At 48.5% G+C, this 25,467-nt stretch overlaps 11 protein-coding genes across 14 annotated transcripts; 6 read left to right on the top strand and 5 right to left on the bottom strand.

The window, feature by feature from the left end:
- Positions 1 to 52: 52 nt before the first annotated feature.
- On the top strand, positions 53 to 2,817 carry E1B28_009076 (uncharacterized protein). Its single transcript, XM_043153933.1, has 9 exons — positions 53 to 352; positions 414 to 576; positions 636 to 973; positions 1,024 to 1,182; positions 1,246 to 1,454; positions 1,508 to 1,675; positions 1,725 to 1,997; positions 2,051 to 2,207; positions 2,259 to 2,817. The coding sequence occupies exons 1-9, from the start codon at positions 137 to 139 to the stop codon at positions 2,715 to 2,717; spliced, it is 2,142 nt and encodes a 713-aa protein (XP_043009219.1). The 5' UTR covers positions 53 to 136; the 3' UTR covers positions 2,718 to 2,817.
- A 56-nt stretch (positions 2,818 to 2,873) lies between these two features.
- On the top strand, positions 2,874 to 3,774 carry RPS12 (40S ribosomal protein S12). The gene is made up of 4 exons (XM_043153934.1): positions 2,874 to 2,943; positions 3,001 to 3,100; positions 3,158 to 3,506; positions 3,691 to 3,774. Exons 2-3 carry the CDS (start codon positions 3,002 to 3,004, stop codon positions 3,494 to 3,496), a joined length of 438 nt encoding a protein of 145 aa, XP_043009220.1. The 5' UTR covers positions 2,874 to 2,943; position 3,001; the 3' UTR covers positions 3,497 to 3,506; positions 3,691 to 3,774.
- A 173-nt stretch (positions 3,775 to 3,947) lies between these two features.
- On the bottom strand, positions 3,948 to 4,524 carry E1B28_009078 (uncharacterized protein; the record flags this gene model as incomplete). Its single annotated transcript, XM_043153935.1, has 2 exons — positions 3,948 to 4,212; positions 4,271 to 4,524. The coding sequence occupies 2 exons, from the start codon at positions 4,522 to 4,524 to the stop codon at positions 3,948 to 3,950; spliced, it is 519 nt and encodes a 172-aa protein (XP_043009221.1).
- Positions 4,525 to 4,988: 464 nt separating this feature from the next.
- On the top strand, positions 4,989 to 6,538 carry E1B28_009079 (uncharacterized protein). The gene is made up of 3 exons (XM_043153936.1): positions 4,989 to 5,081; positions 5,149 to 5,317; positions 5,378 to 6,538. Exons 2-3 carry the CDS (start codon positions 5,156 to 5,158, stop codon positions 5,630 to 5,632), a joined length of 417 nt encoding a protein of 138 aa, XP_043009222.1. The 5' UTR covers positions 4,989 to 5,081; positions 5,149 to 5,155; the 3' UTR covers positions 5,633 to 6,538.
- Positions 6,539 to 6,822: 284 nt separating this feature from the next.
- E1B28_009080 (uncharacterized protein) lies at positions 6,823 to 9,681 on the bottom strand. Its single transcript, XM_043153937.1, has 9 exons — positions 8,697 to 9,681; positions 8,556 to 8,640; positions 8,330 to 8,499; positions 8,189 to 8,259; positions 8,059 to 8,129; positions 7,818 to 7,998; positions 7,615 to 7,759; positions 7,434 to 7,563; positions 6,823 to 7,375 (listed from the first exon to the last, which is right to left on the bottom strand). The coding sequence occupies exons 1-9, from the start codon at positions 8,987 to 8,989 to the stop codon at positions 7,124 to 7,126; spliced, it is 1,398 nt and encodes a 465-aa protein (XP_043009223.1). The 5' UTR covers positions 8,990 to 9,681; the 3' UTR covers positions 6,823 to 7,123.
- Positions 9,682 to 10,198: 517 nt separating this feature from the next.
- On the top strand, positions 10,199 to 13,797 carry E1B28_009081 (uncharacterized protein). 3 transcript variants are annotated; one of them, XM_043153939.1, is made up of 6 exons: positions 10,199 to 10,730; positions 10,783 to 10,861; positions 10,936 to 11,553; positions 11,613 to 12,438; positions 12,575 to 12,970; positions 13,033 to 13,797. In XM_043153939.1, coding segments are annotated over exons 2-6 (2,427 nt in total). In that variant the 5' UTR covers positions 10,199 to 10,730; positions 10,783 to 10,859; the 3' UTR covers positions 13,618 to 13,797. The 3 variants fall into 3 exon arrangements, with proteins under 3 accessions (XP_043009225.1, XP_043009224.1, XP_043009226.1); XM_043153938.1 differs by having other exon boundaries at positions 10,783 to 11,553; positions 11,613 to 12,414; XM_043153940.1 differs by having other exon boundaries at positions 10,783 to 11,553; positions 11,613 to 12,970.
- Positions 13,798 to 13,952: 155 nt separating this feature from the next.
- Positions 13,953 to 15,309, top strand: E1B28_009082 (uncharacterized protein; the record flags this gene model as incomplete). Its single annotated transcript, XM_043153941.1, has 7 exons — positions 13,953 to 13,973; positions 14,028 to 14,101; positions 14,166 to 14,355; positions 14,408 to 14,504; positions 14,566 to 14,700; positions 14,755 to 15,161; positions 15,223 to 15,309. The coding sequence occupies 7 exons, from the start codon at positions 13,953 to 13,955 to the stop codon at positions 15,307 to 15,309; spliced, it is 1,011 nt and encodes a 336-aa protein (XP_043009227.1).
- Positions 15,310 to 15,453: 144 nt separating this feature from the next.
- On the bottom strand, positions 15,454 to 17,914 carry E1B28_009083 (uncharacterized protein; the record flags this gene model as incomplete). The annotated part of the gene is made up of 2 exons (XM_043153942.1): positions 17,404 to 17,914; positions 15,454 to 17,354 (listed from the first exon to the last, which is right to left on the bottom strand). The coding sequence occupies exon 2, from the start codon at positions 17,350 to 17,352 to the stop codon at positions 15,454 to 15,456; it is 1,899 nt and encodes a 632-aa protein (XP_043009228.1). The 5' UTR covers positions 17,353 to 17,354; positions 17,404 to 17,914.
- A 621-nt stretch (positions 17,915 to 18,535) lies between these two features.
- On the bottom strand, positions 18,536 to 20,434 carry E1B28_009084 (uncharacterized protein; the record flags this gene model as incomplete). Its single annotated transcript, XM_043153943.1, has 1 exon — positions 18,536 to 20,434. One exon carries the CDS (start codon positions 20,432 to 20,434, stop codon positions 18,536 to 18,538), a length of 1,899 nt encoding a protein of 632 aa, XP_043009229.1.
- A 908-nt stretch (positions 20,435 to 21,342) lies between these two features.
- E1B28_009085 (uncharacterized protein) lies at positions 21,343 to 21,537 on the bottom strand (the record flags this gene model as incomplete). The annotated part of the gene is made up of 1 exon (XM_043153944.1): positions 21,343 to 21,537. One exon carries the CDS (start codon positions 21,535 to 21,537, stop codon positions 21,343 to 21,345), a length of 195 nt encoding a protein of 64 aa, XP_043009230.1.
- A 683-nt stretch (positions 21,538 to 22,220) lies between these two features.
- E1B28_009086 (uncharacterized protein) lies at positions 22,221 to 25,286 on the top strand. Of its 2 annotated transcripts, XM_043153945.1 has the most exons (16): positions 22,221 to 22,486; positions 22,546 to 22,697; positions 22,747 to 22,967; positions 23,023 to 23,056; positions 23,118 to 23,287; positions 23,344 to 23,600; positions 23,657 to 23,732; positions 23,783 to 23,821; positions 23,874 to 24,032; positions 24,086 to 24,204; positions 24,254 to 24,281; positions 24,337 to 24,513; positions 24,567 to 24,733; positions 24,792 to 24,961; positions 25,014 to 25,088; positions 25,143 to 25,286. In XM_043153945.1, the coding sequence occupies exons 1-16, from the start codon at positions 22,259 to 22,261 to the stop codon at positions 25,186 to 25,188; spliced, it is 2,118 nt and encodes a 705-aa protein (XP_043009231.1). In that variant the 5' UTR covers positions 22,221 to 22,258; the 3' UTR covers positions 25,189 to 25,286. The 2 variants fall into 2 exon arrangements, with proteins under 2 accessions (XP_043009231.1, XP_043009232.1); XM_043153946.1 differs by having other exon boundaries at positions 22,546 to 22,967.
- Positions 25,287 to 25,467: the final 181 nt, after the last annotated feature.

Here is a 25,467-nt window from a genome sequence, read left to right on the forward strand (position 1 = left end):
CGGCCCGGGGTTCCCAGTACTGTGAGTGTGACTCAATGTGACAAAAGATTAGCCTGATTTAGTTTGCCATTTACGTCTTATCAAAATATAGCACAGTCAGATTTTGCCAGTTTCCTCTCTTTCATCTGTCTCTTTCATGGCATCAGGCACCCTTTTCTTATCATCGAAGCTTTCTCCTTTTCCATACTCCGCCCTTGCAACTGCTTCCTACACAGCGAGGGTAGAAGTCACGTACGATGAAGAAGTCATCAAACCTACTCTTCGCCTCATGAATGGATCGAATATCGATGAAGAGGAGGACATCGTTCACGCTCTAGGAAAAGCTGGAGGTCTGGCTGAAGATAGCGCCAAGGTAATTTATCTGCGATATGCAGCACAGCTCCCACTCCCTCAACTGAGATGCATGTATCCAGGCGGCCTCGTTCTTCGCGTTGGCAAAATCCTTGTCTAAAACTACTGCTGTGCCCGAGATCATGACTACCTTGGACTCCCTTGACGACCATCTAGCGTGGAGAACATTTCTTAATGGCCATGATATCACCACAGCTGATTGGATTGTCTGGGGGACAGTCAAAGGTCAGACCGTTCTGGTTGGCTTTTATCTGAGTCACTATGTTCTGAATAGATTCATTTAGCAAGTGTGAGGATTACCGGTCTACTGAAAAATGGAAAGCACGTCCATCTTTCAAGATGGTCGTCTTATCTCGAGTCCCTCGAATCCACTCAATCAGCTCTTGCAAGTCTCACGGCAGCGAAAGCAAACAAAGCTCGGTCAACCAAAGTAGCTGCGGGATTTGCTCTCGGACTGGAAGGAGCGAAGAAGGGACAGGTTGTGACACGTTTTCCGCCAGAACCCAGCGGTTATCTTCACATTGGCCATGCAAAAGCCGCGATGCTGAATCAGTACTTTGCGAATATGTACGAAGGAAAACTCATAATTCGGTTTGATGACACTAACCCGTCGAAGGAGAGAGTAGGTCGTTTCTGATACCGCCTGTTTGAATCTCATTTTTATTCTACCAGTCTGAATTTGAGGTGACAATACTGGAAGATCTCGCCCTTCTGGAGATAAAAGGCGACGTGGTCACCCACACCTCTGACTACTTCGATCAATTATATGAGCTTGCGGTCAAATTGATCCAGTCCGGAAAAGCCTACACAGACGACACGGAGCGAGAAAAGGTAGGTTTTCTGTCAATCATCTCGGCAATGACGAAAAGCTTATCCGATTCATGTCGTAAACAGATGCAATTTGAGCGACGAGAGGGAATTGCCTCTGTTCATCGTAATGACAACATTGAGGATAATCTCAAACATTTTGCGGAGATGAAGACAGGATCTGACGAGGGCCTTCGGTGGTGTCTTCGGGCGAAGATGAGTGTAGACGATCCGAACAAGGCGTTGAGAGATCCTGTCATCTACAGATGTAATCCTCTACCTCATCACCGTACTGGGTGAGTGGATATTGCTACAGTGGATTCAGGAAATAAAACTCATCTACTTTCAGTGACAAATGGAAGATTTATCCAACATATGATTTCGCCTGTCCCGTCGTAGACTCACTTGAGGGCGTAACACATGCTCTCAGGACCAACGAGTATCGCGATCGAAACCCTCAATACTGGTGGATGACGGATGCTTTAGGATTGAGAAAAGTCAACATCTGGGATTTCAGGTACTCGTGAGCTCAGACTCTGATGACAGTTTGTTGACACAGGTGTTAGTCGCCTTAACTTTATCTATACACTCCTTTCGAAGCGAAAACTCCACGAATTTGTCAATAATGGTCTTGTCCGTGGATGGAATGACCCACGATTCCCGACTGTCAGGGGTATTCGTCGCCGTGGTCTCACCGTAGAGGCCTTGAGACAATTCATGCTGTTGCAAGGCCCTTCGCAGGCCATCGTCTCGCTTGAATGGGACTCTATCTGGGCACTGAATAAAAAGGCTATCGATCCCATCGCTCCTCGGCATTGGGCTATCTTGGAGAACAAGAAGTAATTTTCTCCGAATATCGAACCTCTTCCAGTTTAACGAAACGTTCACTCAGGGTTCCCGTGACTGTCAAAGGTGGACCGTCAAGCCCAGAGGTCAAGACCCTCCCAAAACACAAGAAAAATCCTGATGTTGGAGAGAAGAAGACTATATACACGTCAACGATCCTCATCGATCAAGAGGACGCTGTTTCTTTTGACGACCAGGAGGAGGTATGATGTTTCTCATATTTCGCATTGAAAAGCCCCGCAAACTCGTTTCAGATCACGCTCATGGACTGGGGCAATGCCTTCGTTAGGTCAAAAGTGGTCGATGCATCCGGTCGAGTAATGTCTATCGAGCTGGACCTCCACCTCGAGGGCGACTTCAAAAAGACCAAAAAGAAAATCACCTGGCTTTCCCAATCTACACCCGAACATCCTCTTACCCCCGTTACACTGCTCGATTACGACTATTTGATCACCAAAAAGAAGCTCGAGGAGAACGATAACTTGAAGGACTTCATTACACCCGTTACAGAGTTCAGGGAGGCTGCACTCGCAGATGCTAACGTCAAGGATCTAAAAAAGGGTGATTACCTTCAGTTTGAGCGGAGAGGGTACTTCATTCTGGATGGAGAGAACAAAGAGGATGGAAGGCTCGAATTCATCCGTATTCCAGATGGCAAAGCCGCAGGACTGGCGAGCAAGGCAGGTGCTTCCACTACTGAGCCAGATAGATAGATAGTGTCTGAAAACCTCGAGAGGTACGTGTACTATGTACTGGAGTGATATCAATGTAGTAAAATTGTATGATTAACGCCAGTCGCTGGCATTCACCGAGCGGAGTTTGAATTTGAGGTAAATGCGTGCGATGGTCTGAACCTTAATTTTTTCCTCACATCGACGAGAGCGGACGAAGACATCGCCAAAGTTCCCAATTGTAAATTTCTGAACACAAATTTCAAAAGTGCGCAGCTCTCAATATGATGAAGAACTTTTGAGTGCTTACAACGAATGGTCTTAGGATGTCTAACGCTGGAGATGACATTCCTGTTGAGGCCCCTGAGGTCGAGGTCGCGGCTGAGGCTCCCAAGGGCAAGCTTTCTGTTGAAGATGCTTTGCAGGTAAGTACGATATCGAATCTTCGAGGGATATATCTCGCTAAATCTCACCCTTGGCAGCAAGTTCTGAAAAACGCCCTTGTCCACGACGGTCTCGCTCGCGGTCTCCGAGAATGCGCCAAGGCCCTGGACAAGCGCCAGGCTCACCTTTGTGTCCTCGTCGAGACCTGCACGGAGGCGGAGTACATTAAGCTCATTGAAGCGCTCTGTGCCGAGCACAAAATTAACCTGATCAAAGTCGGTGATGCTAAGATCCTCGGTACTTGGGCTGGGCTCTGCAAGATTGACAGAGAGGGCAACCCCCGCAAGATCGTTGGCTGCAGCTGCGTCGTCGTGAAGGACTACGGTGTTGAGAGTGAGGGCTTGAATGTTCTCTTGGATTACTTCAAGAACCGGTAATGTGTTCTAGGTGAGCATTCTCTGATTTCCCGGTCCTTTCCCTCCTTCCCCTCTACTTGATGTCAAAACAGACTCCCTCTACTGAAGCTTCGGCTTCTGAAGATACTGTCTATCCGGAATCATTATATCTTGTCTGAAAACCGCCTCTTCGTCTCTTGTTTTTGAACAACTTAATTCACACTTTTTCTCAGCAGTTAGTACTCCGCACACCGGTACCACTTATCCACCTTCTGTTTGTACTACTGTGCCAATCCAACTGTTCCGCGGATCCTATGACCTTTAGCTAAGAGACCGAAGAGGTATGAAATCGACAATGACACGAGTTTTGCCAAATATTGGAGTCGAACTTGGCTTCTTAGATGCAACTCGAGTATTGGGGGTTTGAAGCGAGATACGACTCATTCGGGAAGCCAACTCCGAAGAGTTCTGGAATTGAGCATTGCTACAAGACTCACTCCAGTTCTACCTTCTCAAGTCTCGACGGTGGTGCCTCGTCCGCATGGTGAAACTCGAGGCTGGTGCTGGTGCTGGATGGGAGTGTATCGAGACTTGCTCGCTCGAAAATGATAAGAAGCGTGGTTTTCACCTGTAGTAAGTGTTTGGGAATGGGAGCAGAAATCCCAACAGTGTACTGGACGCCAGGAATGCTCTGGTCATCACCACCATTGAGGCTGACAGTAGTAAAATTGGTGCCTGCCCGTGCTGGAACCAATTGTCTAACGTCTAAAAGCAGGTAAGCTGTCAAGGGAACTCAAATCTGGAAAGCAAGCTGACCGGCAAATCAGCCCGATTGACAAACTCGTTAAGGTCACCAGCAAAGTCGAGAGATTTCCGACTGGAAGTTTGTTGGGTATGGTTAGCGGCATTCGAAGCGTAAGGAAGCAAACAGAAAAAGTAGCGAAACTAGGGAGATGTACGTCGCACAAGGTCTTCAAGCAATCTGGGGTAATTCTCCTATTGCAGGTCGTTGGGGGTACAGCATCAGGATGCAAATCCCCATCAGACATCAAGAACGACGTCGCACGCATGTTCTTGAATGTTCCAAAGTACGTGGTAGGAGAAACGGTATCGACATGTCCGAGAAGATCACGGGGAAGAGAGTACGAAAGAGAGCGTTGAACAGTATCTTTCGAAGGTGATGGTATAAACCGCGTTCAACATCCTCTCGGCATCCTTATCTGGCAGCTGGATGGTAACCCAATCACCCGGCGGAGAAGCTGCAGACCCTCGATAGCCGTGATGAGCCAACCATTCTTCTACCATACTGTAGAAACGGTGTTGGTGTGTGGAGCGACAAGTTCTCCGACTTGCTCTTTGGACAGATGGTTTGCGTAACGTTCATGACCGGGGTCACTGTTTTGTCTGAGACGAACAGATTTGAGGCCCAAGCGAAGCTCAAGAGTGTGGCAAGACAAGAACAGGTATAAGTCATGTCGTGCAGGCTGTCGACGACGATTCGCTCGATCGCTGAATCGAATTAAGTAAGCCTTCGGCAGCTGCCGACGAACGCTACCTCACATCCCTTTGCAACTCAACATCAACTCTTCGATACCTGTGATAAGGGAGCGGTACGGGAAGCGCAAAGGTACTGCGCCATTCCACTTCATCGTCTTTGCATGCGACCCAGAATCTCCGAATGGTGTGCAATTCAGCGAGGATATGGCCTGCTTTGGTGCAGAGGCACATCTGCGTGTCGATAGTCGGCGTCGAGTTCTGCCCGAAGACGCAATTACAGCAGTAGTGGAATTTGTGGTTCTGAAGTTGCGCGATGGTCGAAGTTTGCGGGAGATAGAGCAAAATTGCACACTTTTTGAGTACAAGGTGGGTAGTCCTGGCTCTCTTGCGCTACGCAAGGCCCAACTCATCGCTCTCCCTTCCTAGGAGGCCGAACTACTCAATCTGCATACTCAGTTTCCAAAACTTATCGGTCAGGTAGCATGCCAGGTAGGGCGTCCCATAAGCCCCATCGGTCGAGCAATTCACCTCCCAATGGATTCATATCATTGCGTAGTCCGCTATTTTGCCATTTACAACCCTCCGCATCCGGAAGCTTCCGAACAAGACTCCTGCAATACTCGCCAACCAGAGGTCGGCACCTCGGGCAGAGACGTCGACAGCGACGGTCGAAAGAACTGACGTCTTTACGGTGGTTAGGAATCACACTCGATATGCAAGTGCATTCTCTCCGTATAAAACCTAGCACAGCACGAAGCTAATGGGAATGGGATCAAACAAAGTCGATGTCTTTGAAATCTTTCGAATATGAGGAATATGAGGAAAACGAAACCTGGGTAGATGAAACCGAAGGATTCAAGCTATGTAGCGATACCGATTCGGACTACATATCCGCCGGACCTTGAGAATAATACAAAGTGGATGGTTAATTAGGGCCACTCCGAACTTGGACCCCACCCTTTCCCCAACCAAACTTGAAACACCGACCAGACACGTCCAACAAATGTACTTACAAACAAATCCACGGTCCAAGACGCCGCTGTTAGCGAGTGTAGCAAAGTCTAGACATCTTCAATGGCAAGTCGTCGCCTTTGATTTCTGTCGCCAGTGTCTCTCGCTTGGCTCGCTCTTCCTCCTGCCTAAGCATCACGTTGTCGGCAGCGTCTGTACACTCCTTATTAGTATACCCATTCTAAAATATTATCGTGCCTGGCGTTATCGTGAATGAACGCAACTTCCTCTGAACTCCGATCTTCTCGTTCGCTATCCGAGATAGTTCCTTGTATTCCTCCTTACTACATTCCTTCTCCACTTCTTCTGCATCGTCCGTGCATGTATCTTCTAATTCGGATGAAGAGGCGGCAGATGCGCTAGGAGTTTTCGAACAGTGAATGCATAGACAAAATGTCTTCCGCCCCACGTCGTATTCGCATTTGAGTCTGGTATTAGGCATAGGTAGGAAACGACTATGTCGCACTTGCGTAAAACCTTCAGCGGCGCGACAAGTTCCTCCTGGAGTTGAAGTGTGATGATAGTTGGGAATGTTGATGCGGTGCAACATGATAACTATGAGGGAATGGGCAAAAGAGGTGAATCGCGGAAGAGCGTCGTAGTCGCAGTCCTCGGGCGATTGAATAATGCTCACTCCGTTCGCAGCAATAACAAACCGTTTTACACTCAAGTCCGCATGGTGAAACTTGAGGCTGGAGTCTCTAAACGTCCGTAACAAAGTTTATTTTCGTCCACAAGTCTCCGACGCCTCATACTATGGTGCCCTGAGGCTACCTTCGTATACACCACCACGATCATTTCGGAGAACTTTCCAGCATCTCTCTAAACTCTTCCGAAACGCACGAAAAGACGTGTTCATTTGCGCGACTTCGTAAAGGCTTATTTGACACTAAGTAACCATAAGATCGTTACGAGTTGGGGATAAAGTACGGTATAATCCGGCACGTGTATGTGGCTAGGTGCGTATAGAATAAGATTGATGAACGAATCAAAAAATGGGACACTCCAGACAAGGTCGAACTGAATCAAGAATTCATACAAGTGAAGCGAGCATAGAAAAATAGACAAAAACAGTACTGTACAGTCCACGAGGTTGGCGTAGAAGTCCCTAGTACTTAGCACCTTACCTCCCCGCGCCAACCCCGCGCCTCTTCTCGTGGTTCAAAATTTGATGAAAAGTTCCCCTTTGGTAGCTTTGAATCGTGCGGCCCAATAAAGCGCTGCACCGGCAACACACATCACTCCTGAATAAACGATCATTTCGGTAAAACTTCCGTGATCGCGAGCGATGAGGGCACCTGCACTGGGAGGACCGCACAATACAGCTAGACCAACGAATGCGAATACCATACCGGCACGACCACCGTATTTCGTTGGGTCAGGAGTAAATTTTCCGATGCAAGCAGGTAATAACTGGCGGGGCAAACACATCAGATCGAGGTACAGTACGGAGGGTAAAGGGAAAACGTACAGCAATGAATGCGCCACTAAAAAACCCGTAGAAAACCGTCCATACCACGTATCCTGCAGCAGAAGAAACTGCCAACCAGCAGAATAAGACCGGCCCTGCTATTGCCAGAGCGATAGAGAGGATGTTGAAGCTAATTGGCCATTTCAGACACGAGAAAAAACCTAGTCTCATAGTGACTCACAATCCCAGTTTGTCTCCCAGTATACCAGGGATAAGGCGCCCAAAGAAGGACCCCGCGTTCAAGATAGAAAGGATGTACGTAGTAATAACTGGGTCGAAATGCCGAGATTGGGAATAGACTGTGACAAATATATAAGGATTGTATGCTGGATGATGGTAATTTAGTGTCTGGAGGTTGAGCTGTACGAGAACCCGTAAACTCACTTCCAAGCATCGTGAGGACGGAAGCCGCAAGAAAGAGGACGTATCCGAGGTCCTTGAAGCCATCTAGGTCGACTAGAGAAGAGACGTCTCCGTTGAATGGCCGTCGAGGAAGGCGAGTTCGAATGAGGAGTCCGGCTGGTAGTAAAATCCCTGCTGCTATACATGCAACGATTCTGATGGCCTGCGATGTCACCGTTAAGTCTTGCGTTTCAGGGAACAACCATGTAAATCAAGGCCGTACCATTGGGAAACCAACTGCAGGGATGAGTTTGTTGAGAGCTATCGGAAACACCACACCTCCAAGTGAGGACCCTACGTTAGTATCAGAAAAACACGTTACATCCGCTGCGAGGTAAGTAAGTGAAACTGACCAGCTGTCACCAATCCCATGATTCTGCCTCGTTTTCGCTCGTACCAATGAGTTAGGGAACTAAGAGCGGGACTATTGATCGGAGAAACAAAAGCGAAAGTATAAACTATCTTTCCTATCGGACAAGGCGAAGCACACGTACTAGAAAGTTAATGAAGCCCCGATGCCGAAAAGAAAACCCTGGGCCAGGAAAAATTGGTAGTAATCGTAACAATACGATGTCGCTATTAGTGATAGGACGAGTAGCACAATCCCGGGAAAGAGCAGAGGTTTGGCTCCAAATGAATCAAACAAACGGCCAACAAACGCGCCCTAGAACTCGATTGAATTGATATTCAATGCAAGCGGGAGAACACGGAACGGCTTACACTGAAGAAAAACATGAAGAACTGGAAAGTCCCAATCCATGCTATTTCCGATGGCGATTTTGATTTCAAGTTGACCGTTGAGTATCTCAAGGCCATATCGTGAGCAATAATCAAGATGAACACAAGGTGAGGAATCCTTACTGCGCCTCAAACACTCCAAACGAGTTCATTAGTCCGAACTGAACGAACAGGATCAAGAAAGCACCAAGAGTTGTTCTGGTGGCCTCCGGCCCTCCTTCGGGATACCCAACATCAACCTTTGAGCTCTTGGCAGTGACCGACTCCAGTCGAGGGTCTTGCATCGTAAACGAGTTGGTGACCTGCTTGAGGTCATGGGCAGACGACTTTGCCGGGGGTAACGAGGGCAAGTCATGGTGAGAGTCTGAGCCACTGCTCCCAGTCATGTAACCGTCCAGATGGTGGTTGTGGTCCATTGGAAGTGGGTGTCGTGATCTGGACAGTTGACTCTTTAGCCTCCACTTTTAAATGATAGCCAGTCTAAATGTAGTTCCAAAGGTGGCGCTGTTCCGAGCAGTAGTGGTAAAAAGGGCGCGGATGAATTAGGTAAATTGTATGAAGAATGTCGAAAAACCTTTGGTGTTCCGACGGAGGCGAAATTCCTGAGATGATTAAAGGGAGCCGGGTAGTTATGGTTTGACGAACTTATGGAAGCACGGTACTTACTAGTGGGATCAAAACGGATGCGGATATAAATACTTGGGTTCAGAGCATTGGAATTTTCGCGACCAAATGCGAGCGTGATGCGGAACCAGAACGACCTGCTCTCTTGGCATACTGATGAGGAAGTTTGGGGGAGGGTTTTAGTTTTCAACAAGCATCGTGCCGCCGCAAAGCTCATGGGACCGCTTGACAGAGTGTATGATCTATTGAGTCAGCGAAAAAGGCATGGTTCTCTTTGGCGTCACAAATCGTATAGGAGATAGCCCCAAGAAGGGATGGCTGTTTCTATTGAAGTGTGGTCCAAACCGGAGGCAGAGGTACGGATATGTGCATTTGGACTAGTAGGCGGCAAAGGACGAAGGTGTTGAATAAGATAGTCTCCTTGCTTCTGCTCAGGAGAGAAATAAGGGAGAAGGAAAAGTGTATAGCAAGAGTGAGAAGTGAATAGATAGTTCTTGCTATATCACTGTTTTCTATGTCTAGCTATATCTCAGTTTAGTGGGTCGCCGGAGGCTAGGCCAAGGACACTTTTTGGGGGCACGTGAAGGACACGTGAAAAGACGCGTTCTGGGAAAGCAAACACGTCGGGAAGAAAAAGCCCCCAAAGTGGGCTAGGGCCAAACCTGAGCGCTCGGGTGCCAAAAAGCCGAGAGATCTGGACGGCAGCTGTGGTACCCAGCGCTAGAGGAGAAAGAGGTGCTTGTAGGGGAAGGAGGGCGGGACGAGAAAAAAAAGACTGGAGAAGGCGATGGAGAGCACGAGAAAGACGACGCGCGGCCAAAGTATCGCTTCATAGTCGCTATCTTATCCACTGATAAGATCCTCGTGCCTCAGCCCTTATCTCGGAATTAATATTTTGGTGGCCCACCCGTCTTGTAAAACGGGCCGTGTTCCGGGGCGGGCCGAGTCGAAACTCCCACGAGTTTTCATTTTCATCTCCGAAGACTTATCAGTCGAAGATCAAGAACACCATCTTCTTGATCTTCGACTCTATTTTGAACCCTCATTATTTTCAAGAGATACTGTCGTTTGCCTGCGTCTCTCGTACAGTCCCGTTGCCTGTTCAGATCAAGGCTCGCAGTGAAATCACGGACTCTGTAATTGACGGATCAAGGGGTGCGTGTAGGTCGCATGGGATGTGTTAGAGTGTTCTGGGAACAATACACGTTACAGCGACTTCCTTCAGTTATGGCTGTGACCAGCGTACTTCTACATGCAGCTAACACGTGTAACCAATGTTCTAATCTTTCCTAGGGTTCCTTTTCCTTTCATCTCATCTCTCTCCAGCGATCAGGAATGGCACTATCCTTCGCCATGTATCCCTCCCCAAGAGCACGAGGCTTTTGATCTCGACTATATACGTCTGGCTGTACAACGCCCTCAGTCACGTCCCCCAGCTTCAGTGGCAGCTTCCCCCCTGCACTCAACTCTTCGTAAATCTTCGCAGGCAAAAAGACTACGTCTCGACAAAATGGAGCATAATGACGATCATCCGTACGAAAATACACATCCCTGACGTGTTTAGTCGCTCATATCCATCCCTTAGTGCTGCTTACCCTCCCAACGTCCATGAGTCGGAACTAGGTTCCCCCACCTCGTCTGTATCTGACCGACAGACCCAAAATGTTGGTAACTCTGCTCAAGCTTCCAGCACGAGACGGGGGGTTCGTCTTTCCCACTCACAGTCTCGACTATTCAGGAAATCCGATAAGGGAAGAGATAGCAACGTACCGCTGCAGTCCGATTCTCACTCGCGTCACTCATCTCGATCGGTATCAGCACTTCTGCTGTTAGCAAACGAACGGTTGAATAATGCTACGAACCGCGTTACGACCCTCGAATCTGACCAAGAAGAACTACTCAAACGCTTTGGATCGATGTACAAAGAGAAACTCGATATTCAAAGCGAACTATACTCCACGCAAGAAAGTCTTCGACTCCATAAAATGCAGCTTGAACTAGCGCGGAAGGAAATTGATCGTGCCAATGAACTCTTGCACGAACTTGATCGTCAAAGAACCCGAGCAGACTCAGATGCCACGAAGCTGCGGAATCAAGTCCGGATGCTGGAGGAGGAGAAACGGATAAGAATAGGCTGGGATGAAGGCTGGGATCTAGGATTCAAAGAAGGGTACGAGAGGGCTCAGAGAGAGGGGAACATTTCCAACCTGTTCAATTTGCGAAGGCGCAGGCGCGGAAGTCGAGATCGGTCCGACCGCGGAGATGACTATACGGACGGAGGCTACGACGACGATACTACGAATCGCGAGGAGTCGACGATGTCATCCCCTCGCCGGGTGCGATCTAACTCCACGAGGTAGGTCTAGAAACGTTGGTTTTTCTTTGTTGAAAGAGGATCTTGAAGATTTTTTCAAGGTCTCAAGCTTCGGCACGTAGCCCCGATGCTGCGCCACACGTACCTCCTCTCCCTATACCAACAATATCCACACCCGTCCCGCTAGATGTACCGAGTACTCAGCTGCAACAGCCCCAAATGTCACCATCAGCAACTGCACAGCGCGAGTCTCTGTCTCGTGGACGAACACAGTCGCAGTCGATTTCGTCGCGTAATACTAGTACCGAAGTTAGGCGAAGGACCACGTCTAACACAGGCCAGATTCCGCGGACTCTTCGCCGGAATACGGCGCCTTCATCGGTGCCTCCTAACGTGGAACCACAAACACGCACACCTACGCCAGACTCACCAGAGATTATTCGTCCTATCTCGATACCTCGCCCTTCCAGCGCAGCTGCCTCATTCAGGTCTCGTTCGACTGCCCCACCTGATGGATTTATACCCGTCGGAGATGACGACGGATTCATCACTTTACCTCCACCCCACGAGATGAGTATTCCAGTTCCACCTACCACATCGAGATCTACTGCTCCGCAAGGCTCCAGAGCACCACCATCGCACATTAGAGACTTTGGAGATACCCCGCGTAATCCGGATGTTGATATATCGAGAGCCTCATCCCGAATATCACACTACGAACTCATCAGTCCACCTCGAAAAACCGCTGCGCAACTGGGCTTAAGAGTAGTAAATGACGATACGGCCTCTGCACAGCCAACCAGAGGGCCCGGTGACAGAAGAAGCGGTCCTGAGAGACCCTCTACACCCAGTGTCACGTCCTCATCCTCAAAGGAAGCGGTTGAACAGTGGCGAAACGAAATAGTGAGTGATGTACCCAACCCTGAAGTGCGTTGATATTCTTTAGCGTTCTCTTATTGCTGTTTTGTCCTCATTACTTATATTCATTATTTCCCTCCGTAACCATTTATCGTTGATAGTTATTTTGAGTGTCCGATGACTGAGCTAAGTTTTATCCCTCTAGCGTCGCACCACCCCCGCAGCAACACCGCAACCTGACACAGGCTCGTCTTCAGCAAAACGAAGCAACCTCCGTCCAAGGACACCGCGGGTCAGCATGGGTCCTCGTCAGCCTAGGGATATAATTATGCCTACTCCATTGGCTGCGGCTGCGAACAACATGCTCCCTCAAACACGGCAAGCGACTCCGTATAATCAACGACCGGAAGGCAGGGCAGACCCCAATTTGTCTGCAAGGTCACCAATTCCTGAGGCCTCACGGCCTGAAAATGTCACTCAGCCTGTTGCAAACAATGGAGGTGAACGGGGAGGGCCAGCACCCCTTAGGTTTGCGTGGCTCAGAAGTCGGTTTCAACGTTCGACTTCGAGTCCAGCTCCAGTCATCGAGGTTGAACCTCCGGTGAGTTCTTCCTGGCCTACTCACATCTAGTTTCAATTTTGGCCCTTACATGTATCACCCAGTCACAAACCCCCTCCTCGGGAACGAACACGACTGCCTTCGACCCAGTTCTGCTTACACCAGAAGACGCCAACAGACCGATCCCCCTTCCGAACGAAGTCGTTTCTGACGCGACACGAGGAATAAGACTACTCAGCCCCTCTACGCCTATTCCACATACACCTATCACGATTCAACTGCCGGACGAAGATCTGCCTTTAGGATTTGTACCTATGACGCCTCTTGTGCCATCGTCGCCACAACTTCACCAAAGTCCGGACCAATCACGCGTTTCTTCTCCTCGCTCAGAAAGCAGGGGATTCTTTTCGCCTGTTCCTTCACTGGGACAATTACAAGTTCCACCGAGTCCCCCTACCCCTCCGACGAGACCAGCTACTGCTTCAGGGATGACAAGACCACCTTTATCGACTACGCCTGGTGGAGAACGAGGAGCGTTGAGGGCGATGTCTATGGATGCTCCGTTGAAGGATCGAGGGAATACTAGTACTAGCCCGATATTGGGTGGATATCTGGGGTGGGCTTCGCCTACACCCTCACTTTCAAGCTTTATGAGACCGCCTGCCTCCGTTTTTGGGGACGATGACTGATTGATGGCCATGACTTTCCTTATGTCCTCTCATGCTGTGTCTGCGTCCCATGGCTATCTTTTCGCAAGCAAACTGTCGTTCGATACGAACTGTTGTACACGTACATACTTATACTCCATGTTTATTGCCGTCTTTATGTACAATAGTACTTATTAACACGTTGATGATATTCTCCTGTTGAAACTTGCAAGGCGGAGTTAGTATACGTAAACTGTATGATTCAACTTCCTGGCTTCCACTGACCCGCGAGGTGGTCACAGTCAAAGGCAACATGACTATTTTCCGAAGAGGCTCTGTATAAATATTAGGCTCCGATCCTTCAAGAGTCAACGGATATGGATGCTCAAACGATATTCGTAAGTCTCAGCGTTGAGATCGCTATGCTACTCTTGGCTAAGTGGTGTGTGTAGGTGACGGGAAGCACAGGCTTTATAGGGTCGCATGTTATTGGCGAGTTATTGAACAAAGGATATCGTGTGCGATGGTGAGTCCTGGTCGTCTCCTACCTTCGTCTCCTACCTTCGTCTCATCTCAGTCTGGAATTATAGTGCAGTCCGACCAGGTCCCAAGGCGGACTTTTTTAAGTCGTATTATTCCTCCAAATTCGATGAATCGCGCTTTCAAGTGATAGACATTCCTGATATCGCTTCGTCAGGGCTTGAAGCGTTCAAGGATGTCCAAGCAATTATCCACCTAGCGTCACCGCCCGGGCACGCAAGCGCAGAGGAAATTTACAAGGTGAGCCTCCAGGTTTATGACCAGCTCTCAATAGGTATTGAATTTCGACCAGGGTTCAGTGGATGGAACTTTGAATATTGTCAAGCATGCGGAAAGAGCAGGTGTTCAGCGCATAATCATAACTGGAATGATTCAAACAGGAAAGCTTGGTGAGCGGATAGAGGAAGTCTGATGAGTAAACCTATACTCAAAGAACTTTCCTTGTTGCAGAGCAGCACTTATCAAGTCGTGAAGAGGTGATACGATGCAAGGATCCGTTCATCGTCTATGAATCCTGCAAGGTCATATCACAAAAGGCCGTATGGGAATGGGCCACCTGTCATCCTCACCTGGATATTACCTATAGCAAGTGTTCGGTTTGAATTCCTATGGTTTCTTACTCTAATCTGTTAACCGCAGTAAGCATTCCTCTCACATATGGACCCTTCGCGTCCTCCTTCTATCTTCCCAAACCCGCGTTCCCAGGGGTAAACCGATTCTTATACCAACTCCTTGTTCCCAACGGGTCGTATCCATTTACAGGGCGATACGTCGACGTCCGTGATGTTGCCAAGGTGCACGTCAGTGCCCTGCGTTCTCCCCTGGCCTCGTCTCTCGGGGAGAGGAAAGAGGTCACGTTTGTCTCCCCCCATGTCATCGATCTTAGTTGTGCAGTTTCTCTGTTGGCTGAGCAGAGGCCTCTTCTGAAAGGTCGGTTAATTACAGGCCATGCGCCTGTGTTGAAGGAAGAACAGCTCAAGTGTGATTATGGGAGGATCGAGATGATATTGGGTTTTCGGAAGGACGAGTTCACAAACTTCGAGAAGGTATGTTTTTAGACTCCGAAACCGAAATCGACATTGGTCACTCATATAATTTAACTGACAGACTCTCCTGGACATGATTGATAACTTTGTCGAGATTGAAGCCAGGTGGATCGAGGAAGGGTATGTGGTCGAAATTCCACATTATTAGTGGGCTGCTCGCAATCGAACCTACGAAAGGGCCTGAAGCCTTGTGCATGTGTCGTGGTCATTCGTACCATCGTAATCGAGCACCCCAGTACCAGCCTGAATCTGACTTTTAATCTATGATTTGCGCATCTATGAGAGTACCCTTCTATCTCTCGAGAGTATCGTACATTCTAGTTTCATCGACTACTTTAACCGAATAGCTTCCCTTCCTCTCGCACAATTTCACCTTCCCTACCAAATCTGAATCTTTCCGCCCAACCTTGGTTGTCTCCCCCATTCTCGGCGGTCCTTTCTTGACCACATCTGTCATATCCAACAACAACGCCGCCATCGTCGTATCTGCCACCATATCTTTCTTGCATCCCGTTTGAACAAACACAAACAGCAACCCCGATATCGTCAAAAGAAAATTCAACACCACCCAAACTGCTACCCTCCACGACTTGACGATTCCCTTCGACATCGGGATCGAAACCTTTACTCCTGTCGTTAAGAATTCTGGTTCATTCGCTCTCAACCCTGTTGTCAGAGCATTCCAACCAGCTTCGTAAGATCGCACCAGTAATGCCTTCGCATATGCCTCTATGTTTCCGAAAGGCTGAGGTAGTGAGACGTTCATTAACGCCATGGACGTCGAGACCTGCGGTAACAGTAACAGTGCATCAAGGGTCATCGGATCCTTCTTGATCTCCATCGATGGGCTATCCCTTTGACTCTCCACGATTCCAGGCGACGAAACCCTACAGTCCCTGCAAGTAGCTGCACCAGCTTCATATGTCACCCACGCGAACAAATAACAAGTGTTGTCGGTGGTAATGAGTCTTTTAAACACCCCAATATGTTCGGGCAAAGGCCCAAATGTTGGCGAATAGCACTCCGTTTCCTTCCCCTGTGTATGGTAATACACGAAAACCATCAACTTGGTCTCCTCTCGTATCTCGACTGGTTCCGGAAAAGGTCTATCCTCAGGTAACTCCCAAGCGTCTTGTAGAATCCCAACAGTCGTCGTCGTCACGTTGACGAATGGATTGAAATCCAACCTCTCGGTGGCCAACAACTGTTTGTCGCTCCCGTTCGCTATCGGGTCCCTTACCCACTCCATGGATTTGATATTAAAGTATGGGAGAGTGACGTTGTTCAGCGTTGAGTTGACGGGAAGCTCCTGGGTGGCAGAGACATATCTCTTGGCTGCTGAGGTATCGGCCGTAGCCCCCCAAAGTTTGCTAGCAATCCCTGCAGCAGAGGTTACTTGCGAGGTGAACGCTTCGATCCACATACAATAATTTCTCCATGATCTTCCATCACCTGGCGTACCGATGCCCGACACGAGTACGTCGCTCGCGACATAAATGGATGACGGGGCCCAAACTATGGAACCTGTAAGGATAGGAGAGGAGAACTGGTATGGGATCGCCAGGATGAGAATGATAGCTACGAGGATGGTGGGAGTCGCACGCTTTGAGCCGCGAGAATTCGGGTTGGAAGGATGTTTGGGTGAACTTAGCGAGACAGGGGGAAGGCCGAGAGAAATCATCCTTTTGATCTGATGGAGAGTGATACCCTCTTTTTCTAGCAATATGAAAACGCAACGCCATACTAGAGCACCACACCACATCCCGGTAACGATTCTCAATATGACAAGCGCCGAGGATAGGAATGTATTGACGTCTGATTGGGTGGGACCGAATGGAGCCCTTTGGTCTAGGCTGGTTTCATTCGATACGACGATCCGGGGCCGTCGAACTTGGGAGTTGAAATCATGGCGGTCGATGTAAAACATGACGATAACGGTTATAGCAAGTACAAAGGTGAAGTGGAGGAATAGAGGTGCTAGTGCGAGGATCCACACACGCCGGCCAGTGGTCGGTTGGGAGGAAGGGAGGGCATGGTTTTCGAGGTCAAAGCTGTTGACAGGGCTGAAACATTCCTCTTTTTCACTGAAAATGTGTGATGGCGGTTTGGTTGTGTTTTGGGTATCGGTGGAGAGGGAGGAGAGGGAGGAAGAGGAGCGGACAGGCAAGCTCGCTGCTCGGGGTCGGACCATTACTGTTGATATTGAGAGTGTGTTCTGACTTCTAAGAATTGACGAACCGACCATGGTCCTTTTGTATTCCACCACGACATATGACTTCCTGTCACAAGTTCAATACCAGACGACATCGAGTATGAGGACTTCATGCGTCAAGGTGGTCCTGACAGAGGGTGGTGGTGGAAGGACGTAATAAGGGGTGAACTGAGAGACGGGTTCAGACGGTGTCCGACACAAGACTGAGTGGGAGGTTAGGCTGAGTATGGAGTCAATGTCATTGATGAGATAGATAGAATGATCCGTTAATTGATGAGTGACGCAGTATGTCAAGGAAAGAGACGTTGGATTGTAGTAGTAGGTAAACGCTGTACAGTACATTCATCGCCTTGGTCGTTCTTGGAAATCGCGAGTGACTCATTGAAGTGGGAGGCAAAGGCATCTTGAACTGCGTGTGGTATGGTATCTCTTGTAGCTCCCCCAGTAAATGAGTAATCAACGTTAACGTTCGACGTTCGGGTTTAAACTGCACCGTGAATGAGTGAATTGAAAAATTGCCGACTCTATGGCTTCAAATGTCACATGCCTTTCACGTGTACCCTTTACGATGAAAAATTGTGACTAGTACACTTTTACGCGTTCTTATCCCCTCTCCCCCAAATCGGCTCAGCTCGCCGGGAGGTCATGGTGTTCTTCATAATTTAGTGCGAGAAGCTCTGCCTTTGTTTTTCTCTTTGCGCCGCTTGGCTAGGAGAGCTGTGGAACTCTGCTACCTCGTTTGACGTCGCATGGGTTTGTGGCTGGCCGTCCGGGATTTTCGTGTTCAAAGGTTATTGAGGTGGAGAGCGTTGGAGAGTCGAGAACTTATTCGTTTTTGCGATTCGGGTAATGATATGATTAATCATGTTCTTATCCTTGAAGCTTGATGTCCCAGCCTCGCGGACGCCTTTGTACTGAGCATTGGTGGGTTGAAAGGAAGTCTGCTGTCTTTATGGGGCTTTTGTTGCACAGAGGAACACGGACAGATGTCGTTTGCTTGCGTGAAGGAGTGGAGGGAGCACCGAGAGAGGTGAGTGAGATGGAAAATTCATTTTAAAAACTTAAACAAACACTGTTATAGGTCTATCGCACTGCGAGGGGCATGGAAGTCAAAGTGTTGAAACTGCTTAATCTGTGGTTTGCGCATCTATGAGAGTACCTTCTACCTCTCGAGAGTATCGTACATTCTAGTTTCATCGACTACTTTAACCGAATAGCTGCCCTTCCTCTCGCACAATTTCACCTTCCCTACCAAATCTGAATCTTTCCGCCCAACCTTGGTTGTCTCCCCCATTCTCGGCGGTCCTTTCTTGACCACATCTGTCATATCCAACAACAACGCCGCCATCGTCGTATCTGCCACCATATCTTTCTTGCATCCCGTTTGAACAAACACAAACAGCAACCCCGATATCGTCAAAAGAAAATTCAACACCACCCAAACTGCTACCCTCCACGACTTGACGATTCCCTGCGACATCGGGATCGAAACCTTTACTCCTGTCGTTAAGAATTCTGGTTCATTCGCTCTCAACCCTGTTGTCAGAGCATTCCAACCAGCTTCGTAAGATCGCACCAGTAATGCCTTCGCATATGCCTCTATGTTTCCGAAAGGTTGAGGTAGTGAGACGTTCATTAACGCCATGGACGTCGAGACCTGCGGTAACAGTAACAGTGCATCAAGGGTCATCGGATCCTTCTTGATCTCCATCGATGGGCTATCCCTTTGACTCTCCACGATTCCAGGCGACGAAACCCTACAGTCCCTGCAAGTAGCTGCACCAGCTTCATATGTCACCCACGCGAACAAATAACAAGTGTTGTCGGTGGTAATGAGTTTCTTAAACACCCCAATATGTTCGGGCAAAGGCCCAAATGTTGGCGAAGAGCACTCCGTTTCCTTCCCCTGTGTATGATAATACACGAAAACCATCAACTTGGTCTCCTCTAGGATCTCGACTGGTTCCGGAAACGGTCTATCCTCAGGTAACTCCCAAGCGTCTTGTAGAATCCCAACAGTCGTCGTCGTCACGTTGACGAATGGATTGAAATCCAACCTCTCGGTGGCCAACAACTGTTTGTCGCTCCCGTTCGCTATCGGGTCCCTTACCCACTCCATGGACTTGATATTAAAGTATGGGAGAGTGACGTTGTTCAACGTTGAGTTGACGGGAAGCTCCTGGGTGGCAGAGACATATCTCTTGGCTGCTGAGGTATCGGCCGTAGCCCCCCAAAGTTTGCTAGCAATCCCTGCAGCAGAGGTTACTTGCGAGGTGAACGCTTCGATCCACATACAATAATTTCTCCATGATCTTCCATCACCTGGCGTACCAACGCCCGACACGAGTACGTCGCTCGCGACATAAATGGATGACGGGGCCCAAACTATGGAACCTGTAAGGATAGGAGAGGAGAACTGGTATGGGATCGCCAGGATGAGAATGATAGCTACGAGGATGGTGGGAGTCGCACGCTTTGAGCCGCGAGAATTCGAGTTGGAAGAATGTTTGGGTGAACTTAGCGAGAGAGGGGGAAGGCCGAGAGAGATCATCCTTTTGATCTGATGGAGAGTGATACCCTCTTTTTCTAGCAATATGAAAACGCAACGCCATACTAGAGCACCACACCACATCCCGGTAACGATTCTCAATATGACGAGCGCCGAGGATAGGAATGTATTGACGTCTGATTGGGTGGGACCGAATGGAGCCCTTTGGTCTAGGCTGGTTTCATTCGATACGACGATCCGAGGCCGTCGAACTTGGGAGTTGAAATCATGGCGGTCGATGTAAAACATGACGATAACGGTTATAGCAAGTACAAGGATAAAATGGAGGAACAGAGGCGCTAGTGCGAGGATCCACACACGCCGGCCAGTGGTCGGTTGGGAGGAAGGGAGGGCATGGTTTTCGAGGTCATAGCTGTTGACAGGGCTGCAACATTCCTCTTTTTCACTGAAGATGCGTGACGGTGGTTCGGCTGTATCTTGAGTATCAATGGAGAGGGAGGAGAGGGAGGAAGAGGAGCGGACAGGCAAGCTCGTTGCTCGAGGTCGGGCCATCAAAAGTGCACTCCTACTAGTAATCTTGGAGATGGTGTTCGAGAGGAGCTGACCATGGTCCTTTTGTAGTCCACCACCATATACGAGTTCCTGTCACAAGTTCAATACCAGACGACATCGAGAATGAGGACTTCATCTATCAAGATTTGGTGTTCCAGGTTTAGACGGATTCCGATACATGACTGATTGGGTGGTTAGGCGCGCACAGGCGCGCATTTGAGTATGGAGTATGGAGTCACTGTCATTGATGGTGAGTGACACAGTATGTCAAGGAAAGAGACGTTGCATTCTAGTAACTGAAGGCTGTACAGGACATTCGTAGCCTTGATATTTGTTCTTGAAATCGCGAATGAGTCATTGAAGTGGCATCTTGAATGCATGTGGTATCATATCTACCCACTGGCAAGTCGATGAGTAATCGTCTCAGGATCGCAATAGAAACACTAGTACCGAGAATGATTAACAGCGGAAGACACTGAACGGCGCTTTCTCGCCATTTACTTCGTAGTTCAGGTTATATTGGCCACCCTAAATGAGTAATTTGAAAGATTGCACCCTGTCATGTACTTAGTATGTATCAGTGGCAGAAATATGTTTGAGCGCAGAGCACTTGAGCTGCCAATGTTAGTATATACTACTATATGCGTCTGTTCGAACGTGTCCCTTCGTGGCTCAGTAGAGTTCCGTATTCTGCGTAGTGGGACGGGACGAGCTGCTCCACAATTGGTATGGATGTTAGAGAAGTCAACACCAGCGAAATCCGACGCGTACCCTAATATCCCAACTGCGGCCGTATTTCCGCCTTCGTGCTGCCCCACTTCCCCATCTGTGGCGCGTTGATGATACAGCTGTTAATCAGTGAAGGTGAAATAATCTCACCTCTCGAATATGCACTATTCCCCGGGACACTACGCCAACGAAGCTCCTGCAAAGATTGCGACACCAATCGTTCTAGACCAGGTGCTCCCCTCGGTCGTATCGATTCCCGAAGCGTTCGCAGCACCCGTATACTCCAGCCTATTCCCATCCGCGCTGACTTTCCCCTGTCCCGCTGTTTTGAGCGTACAAGTGGGGTTAACGAGCCCAGTGACGAAATATCTCATATCGTATAGGTGGTTGTGGCGCGATTGTTCTTGTCCATGTTCGGGGAAAGGAACGGAAGCCTGGTCAATAATGTTTCCTGGAGGATCGATTTCAAAACTGTTTAAGTAGGTGGGACAGTCTGAGGCCAATGATTGGACGGGTTCATAGGTGATCGTAACGTTTTTCTGCAGGTAGGTGATTGACGTTCACGAAGAATAGTAGGCAGCATGGGTGGGGAGCCTTTTATTTTACGTTGAGCACCTCCGTATTAAAAGAACGTTTCGGGAGAATCATCTACTAATACTAGTCGCTTTCAGTAGGACGAGACGAGAAAAGACTACAAACGAAACACGTACCTGAGAAATAAACAAGGATGGTGCGCAAGGGCGATAATGTTGTCTGATGGCTTTTCATGCATCCAAATTTATCTCGAATCTCTCCAATATGTTGTGTGCACCCTTTTAACACTCTATCTTCGTGACGGTCTGCTAAATTAACTGCCGGAACTTGACAAGTCGTTCCAATAAAAATTCTAAAGAGACGGGAAGAAAATCGATGACTGAGCGCAATACTGCTTGATAAAGGTAACTGCTGCTTCTTGGTTGCTTTGGTGGCTGAACCAAATCAGAAGGCCAAGGAGAGCTACATGGGGGCCGGGCCGGGGACAATGTGGGGCATTGCAGTAAAAAATCACATGCATCATTAGCGAACGACTTCCTTCTCCTCCTTCCACGGCCATTCATGGCCATGCTCGCGACTCGTTCTAAACAACTCAAAGAGAAAGTTGCTCTCTTTTCAAAGTCCTATTCTACACATCGACCTCTTGTTCAGCGCGTTCTTAATATCGCATTCGTACTCTATTTCCTAGGGAATACATTCAGAGGATTATCAGCGCGACCCTCAAAGCCATCGTCATTAAGTAGAGGAAAGGAGTCGAATGGAAAGGATGCAGGAAAATCTCGGGTCGCTGTGAGTTCCTAACATCTATCTCTTTTGAGCTGGATATCGTGTTGAACGTTACTTACAAGGTCGATGCAGTATTCTACCAACGACTGGCTCGGATCTTGAAGATCGTCATCCCAGGAATCAGATCCAAAGAGGCCATGCTACTTATCATGCATTCGAGTCTTCTGGTTCTTAGGACCGCGATATCTCTCTATGTCGCAGCTCTAGACGGAAAGTGCGTGCAGTCCAACGTGGAATCCCCGAGGCTCTTACATCATTCACAGGATCGTAGCCTCACTGGTTCGAGCTCAACCCCTTCAGTTTTTTTGGAACATTCTTCGCTGGCTGCTAGTAGCAGTTCCTGCGACATGGACCAACAGTTGGCTTAGCTATGTCCAAAACAAGCTCGCTATAGCGTACCGAACGCGTCTGACGCAAGTTGTCATGAAAGAATATCTTGGGGAAGAGTATGAAGGCCCTCAAGGGAAAGTTTACTACAAGCTTGGTACGTCACCTTCATTTCATGATATGACTTCTCGTACTCATTGCATCCTAAACAGCCAATCTAGATGATAGAATAAAGAACGCAGACCAGTTGAGCAATCTTATTCGCTTCCGTACGTCTCTTTTGCATGCCTAACCATAAGCTGAACAGAATGATTACGCATGACATCCAACGATTTTCCAGTCACATAGCTGCTGTTTATTCTAACCTTGCAAAACCTACGTTAGACGTAATTCTCTATAACTATCAGCTATCTCAGAATGTTGGTGCCGAGGGTTTGCTGGTTTTGACGGTACTGGTTCAGTCAACGGCTGGCTTGCGTATGTTCCGATCTTGTTATCTGTATTGGGATATGTCTGACGCCTTCGCTATTCAGTGCGTCGAGTAACTCCACCATTCGGGGCTTACGCCGCGCTCTCTGCTCAGTTGGCGGGTCAGCTTAGACACGCACATTCTAGATTAACAGAATTTGCGGAGGAAGTGGCTTTTTTGCGCGGCGAGAATACGGAGAAACTACTCTTGCAGAGAGACTACGCGACGGTCATTGTACACGAGCGAAAGGTTCTCAGACGACGATGGTGGTTCGGATGTGCTGAGGAGGGCATTGTTAAATGGTTGTGGGGGAGTTTTGGAGTAAGTGAACAGTGAGCCTCCGATCGTGAGCAATGGTAACCATTGTTTTCACTCAGCTTGTACTTTGTGCGATCCCTGTGTTCTTCAGGATTCCCGGTATTGAGAACGTCGATCTGGGAAGTAGAACTGAAGGTAAGCTCCATAGCATGACGCTTTCCTGACGGAATTCTTATTTTCTTCAGGTTTTGTTACGAACCGGAGGCTTTTACTCTCAGCTTCTGGTACGCCTTCCTTTCCATTCAAGGATTTTGTATTGACCGAATCCATCATTAGACGCATTCGGACGAGTGATGTATTCGTATAAAGACCTGTCCGAACTAGCTGGATATACAGCTCGAGTTTCTCTTCTGCTTGAAACCATGGAAGACATGCGGAAAGGTAGGTTTGAGAAGGCCTTAGTCGGCAGTGCTACCACGGGGGAGAACGCGAGGAGTGCGTTGTTGGTCCTTTACCTCGATTGACGTCCATTCATCTTGTTATTTTAGTTCTTCGTGGGCGGGGAAAGGTGATCTTATCAGAGGACATCGAGTTCGAAAATGTACCCATCGTCACTCCGAACGGCGATATCCTTGTGAGAAGTCTGAGCTTCCATATCAAGCATGGGGTGGGTTTTCTTGCTCCCAGCACCTATCGTCGTCCTGATCATTATGTAGCAACACCTACTCATCGTCGGACCCAATGGTAAATCCATTCTTTTTCTCCGGATCGTTTGCTGTACCAAACTCGTGTACGTTAGGATGCGGGAAGTCCTCCTTGTTCCGTATCCTTGGTGGTCTGTGGCCGGTTTACGGAGGTGTAGTTCGCAAACCCCTCGCATCGGAGTTCATCCTTATTCCTCAAAGACCTTATCTCTCCTTGGGTACTCTTAGGGACCAGGTGATATACCCACATTCGAAAGCTGATATGGAAGCCCGTACGTAGTACTATTTTATCGACGTTCTTTTCCGCTTGACGATACATCGAAAGGTGATATCACGGACAACGACCTCCTTAACGTTCTGGCTGTCGTGCAGATGGAGGGCGTGGTGGAACGTGAAGGAGGGTGGGACGTGGCGAAAGAATGGAGGGACGCACTGAGTGGGGGCGATCAGCAGAAAATTGCATGGGCCAGGCTATTTTACCATAATCCTAGGGTAGGTCAACCCCGATGTATACTTTTCTGGTTGTTCTTACCTCTTTCTTCGATTTTAGTACGCAGTTCTCGATGAAGCCACTTCATTAGTGCCTCCCGATATGGAAGGAAGGATGATGGAACATGCGACGAAGTTGGGGATTACCTTGCTAACTGTGTCACATCGGCCTTCGCTGTGGAAGTATCACCATATGATCTTGCATTACGATGGGCAAGGGGGATATGTTTTGTGAGTGGGTGTTCTGGCTCACATTCATTTATTTCTTATCTCCACACTCTAGCACCAAACTGGACGCCGAGAAGAGGCTGGCGATTCAACAAGAGAAACAGGCATTAGAATCGAAGTTGCTGGAAGTGTATGTCCAATTACTTTTGTGTATTCACTCTCGGTCTAACTTTATTACCACTAGGCCGAAGATGAGGGCAAGGCTGGAGGAACTGCGAGGGCTGGCGTGAAAGAATACACCGTTTATTGATTGCTGTTACACCGTCTGATGGCATAGTCGTTGTAATTGACTTTTGTTGTTCTCAACTGCAGTATCATCGCGTCTCATTCCACTTTCGATTTACGCCTGGAAGGTTAAGGAAAATCTTGCACAAGGCGACAGTGAGAAAAATATGAAACAAAATCAGACTTTGATTCTTCGGAAACTCGTATTTTGGTCCAGCTTTCGCCTCGAGCTCGAGTTCAGGTTCGATTTCAAATACTGCGTGTGGAAGGTCTGATGCGGTGTA

The sequence above is a fragment of the Marasmius oreades genome, chromosome 5 (genome assembly GCF_018924745.1).
Source record: "Marasmius oreades isolate 03SP1 chromosome 5, whole genome shotgun sequence".
Lineage (NCBI taxonomy): Eukaryota > Fungi > Basidiomycota > Agaricomycetes > Agaricales > Marasmiaceae > Marasmius > Marasmius oreades.

Coding starts and splice junctions, on each gene's coding strand:
- E1B28_009076 (XM_043153933.1), top strand. CDS start 137: ATGGCATCAGGCACCCTTTTCTTATCATCGAAGCTTTCTCCTTTTCCA. Junction 577..635: donor TGTCTGGGGGACAGTCAAAG/GTCAGACCGTTC, acceptor AGATTCATTTAG/CAAGTGTGAGGATTACCGGT. Junction 2,208..2,258: donor CTTTTGACGACCAGGAGGAG/GTATGATGTTTC, acceptor AACTCGTTTCAG/ATCACGCTCATGGACTGGGG.
- E1B28_009079 (XM_043153936.1), top strand. CDS start 5,156: ATGGCCTGCTTTGGTGCAGAGGCACATCTGCGTGTCGATAGTCGGCGT. Junction 5,318..5,377: donor GCACACTTTTTGAGTACAAG/GTGGGTAGTCCT, acceptor CTCCCTTCCTAG/GAGGCCGAACTACTCAATCT.
- E1B28_009086 (XM_043153945.1), top strand. CDS start 22,259: ATGGCCATGCTCGCGACTCGTTCTAAACAACTCAAAGAGAAAGTTGCT. Junction 23,057..23,117: donor AGAATAAAGAACGCAGACCA/GTTGAGCAATCT, acceptor TAAGCTGAACAG/AATGATTACGCATGACATCC. Junction 24,734..24,791: donor TATTTTACCATAATCCTAGG/GTAGGTCAACCC, acceptor CTTCGATTTTAG/TACGCAGTTCTCGATGAAGC.
- E1B28_009080 (XM_043153937.1), bottom strand. CDS start 8,989: ATGGACCACAACCACCATCTGGACGGTTACATGACTGGGAGCAGTGGC. Junction 7,760..7,817: donor CGTCCTCACGATGCTTGGAA/GTGAGTTTACGG, acceptor ACCATCATCCAG/CATACAATCCTTATATATTT. Junction 7,564..7,614: donor CTGGGAGACAAACTGGGATT/GTGAGTCACTAT, acceptor ATGGCCAATTAG/CTTCAACATCCTCTCTATCG.
- E1B28_009081 (XM_043153938.1), top strand. CDS start 10,450: ATGCAGCTAACACGTGTAACCAATGTTCTAATCTTTCCTAGGGTTCCT. Junction 12,415..12,574: donor AACAGTGGCGAAACGAAATA/GTGAGTGATGTA, acceptor TTATCCCTCTAG/CGTCGCACCACCCCCGCAGC. Junction 12,971..13,032: donor TCATCGAGGTTGAACCTCCG/GTGAGTTCTTCC, acceptor TGTATCACCCAG/TCACAAACCCCCTCCTCGGG.
- RPS12 (XM_043153934.1), top strand. CDS start 3,002: ATGTCTAACGCTGGAGATGACATTCCTGTTGAGGCCCCTGAGGTCGAG. Junction 3,101..3,157: donor CTGTTGAAGATGCTTTGCAG/GTAAGTACGATA, acceptor CACCCTTGGCAG/CAAGTTCTGAAAAACGCCCT.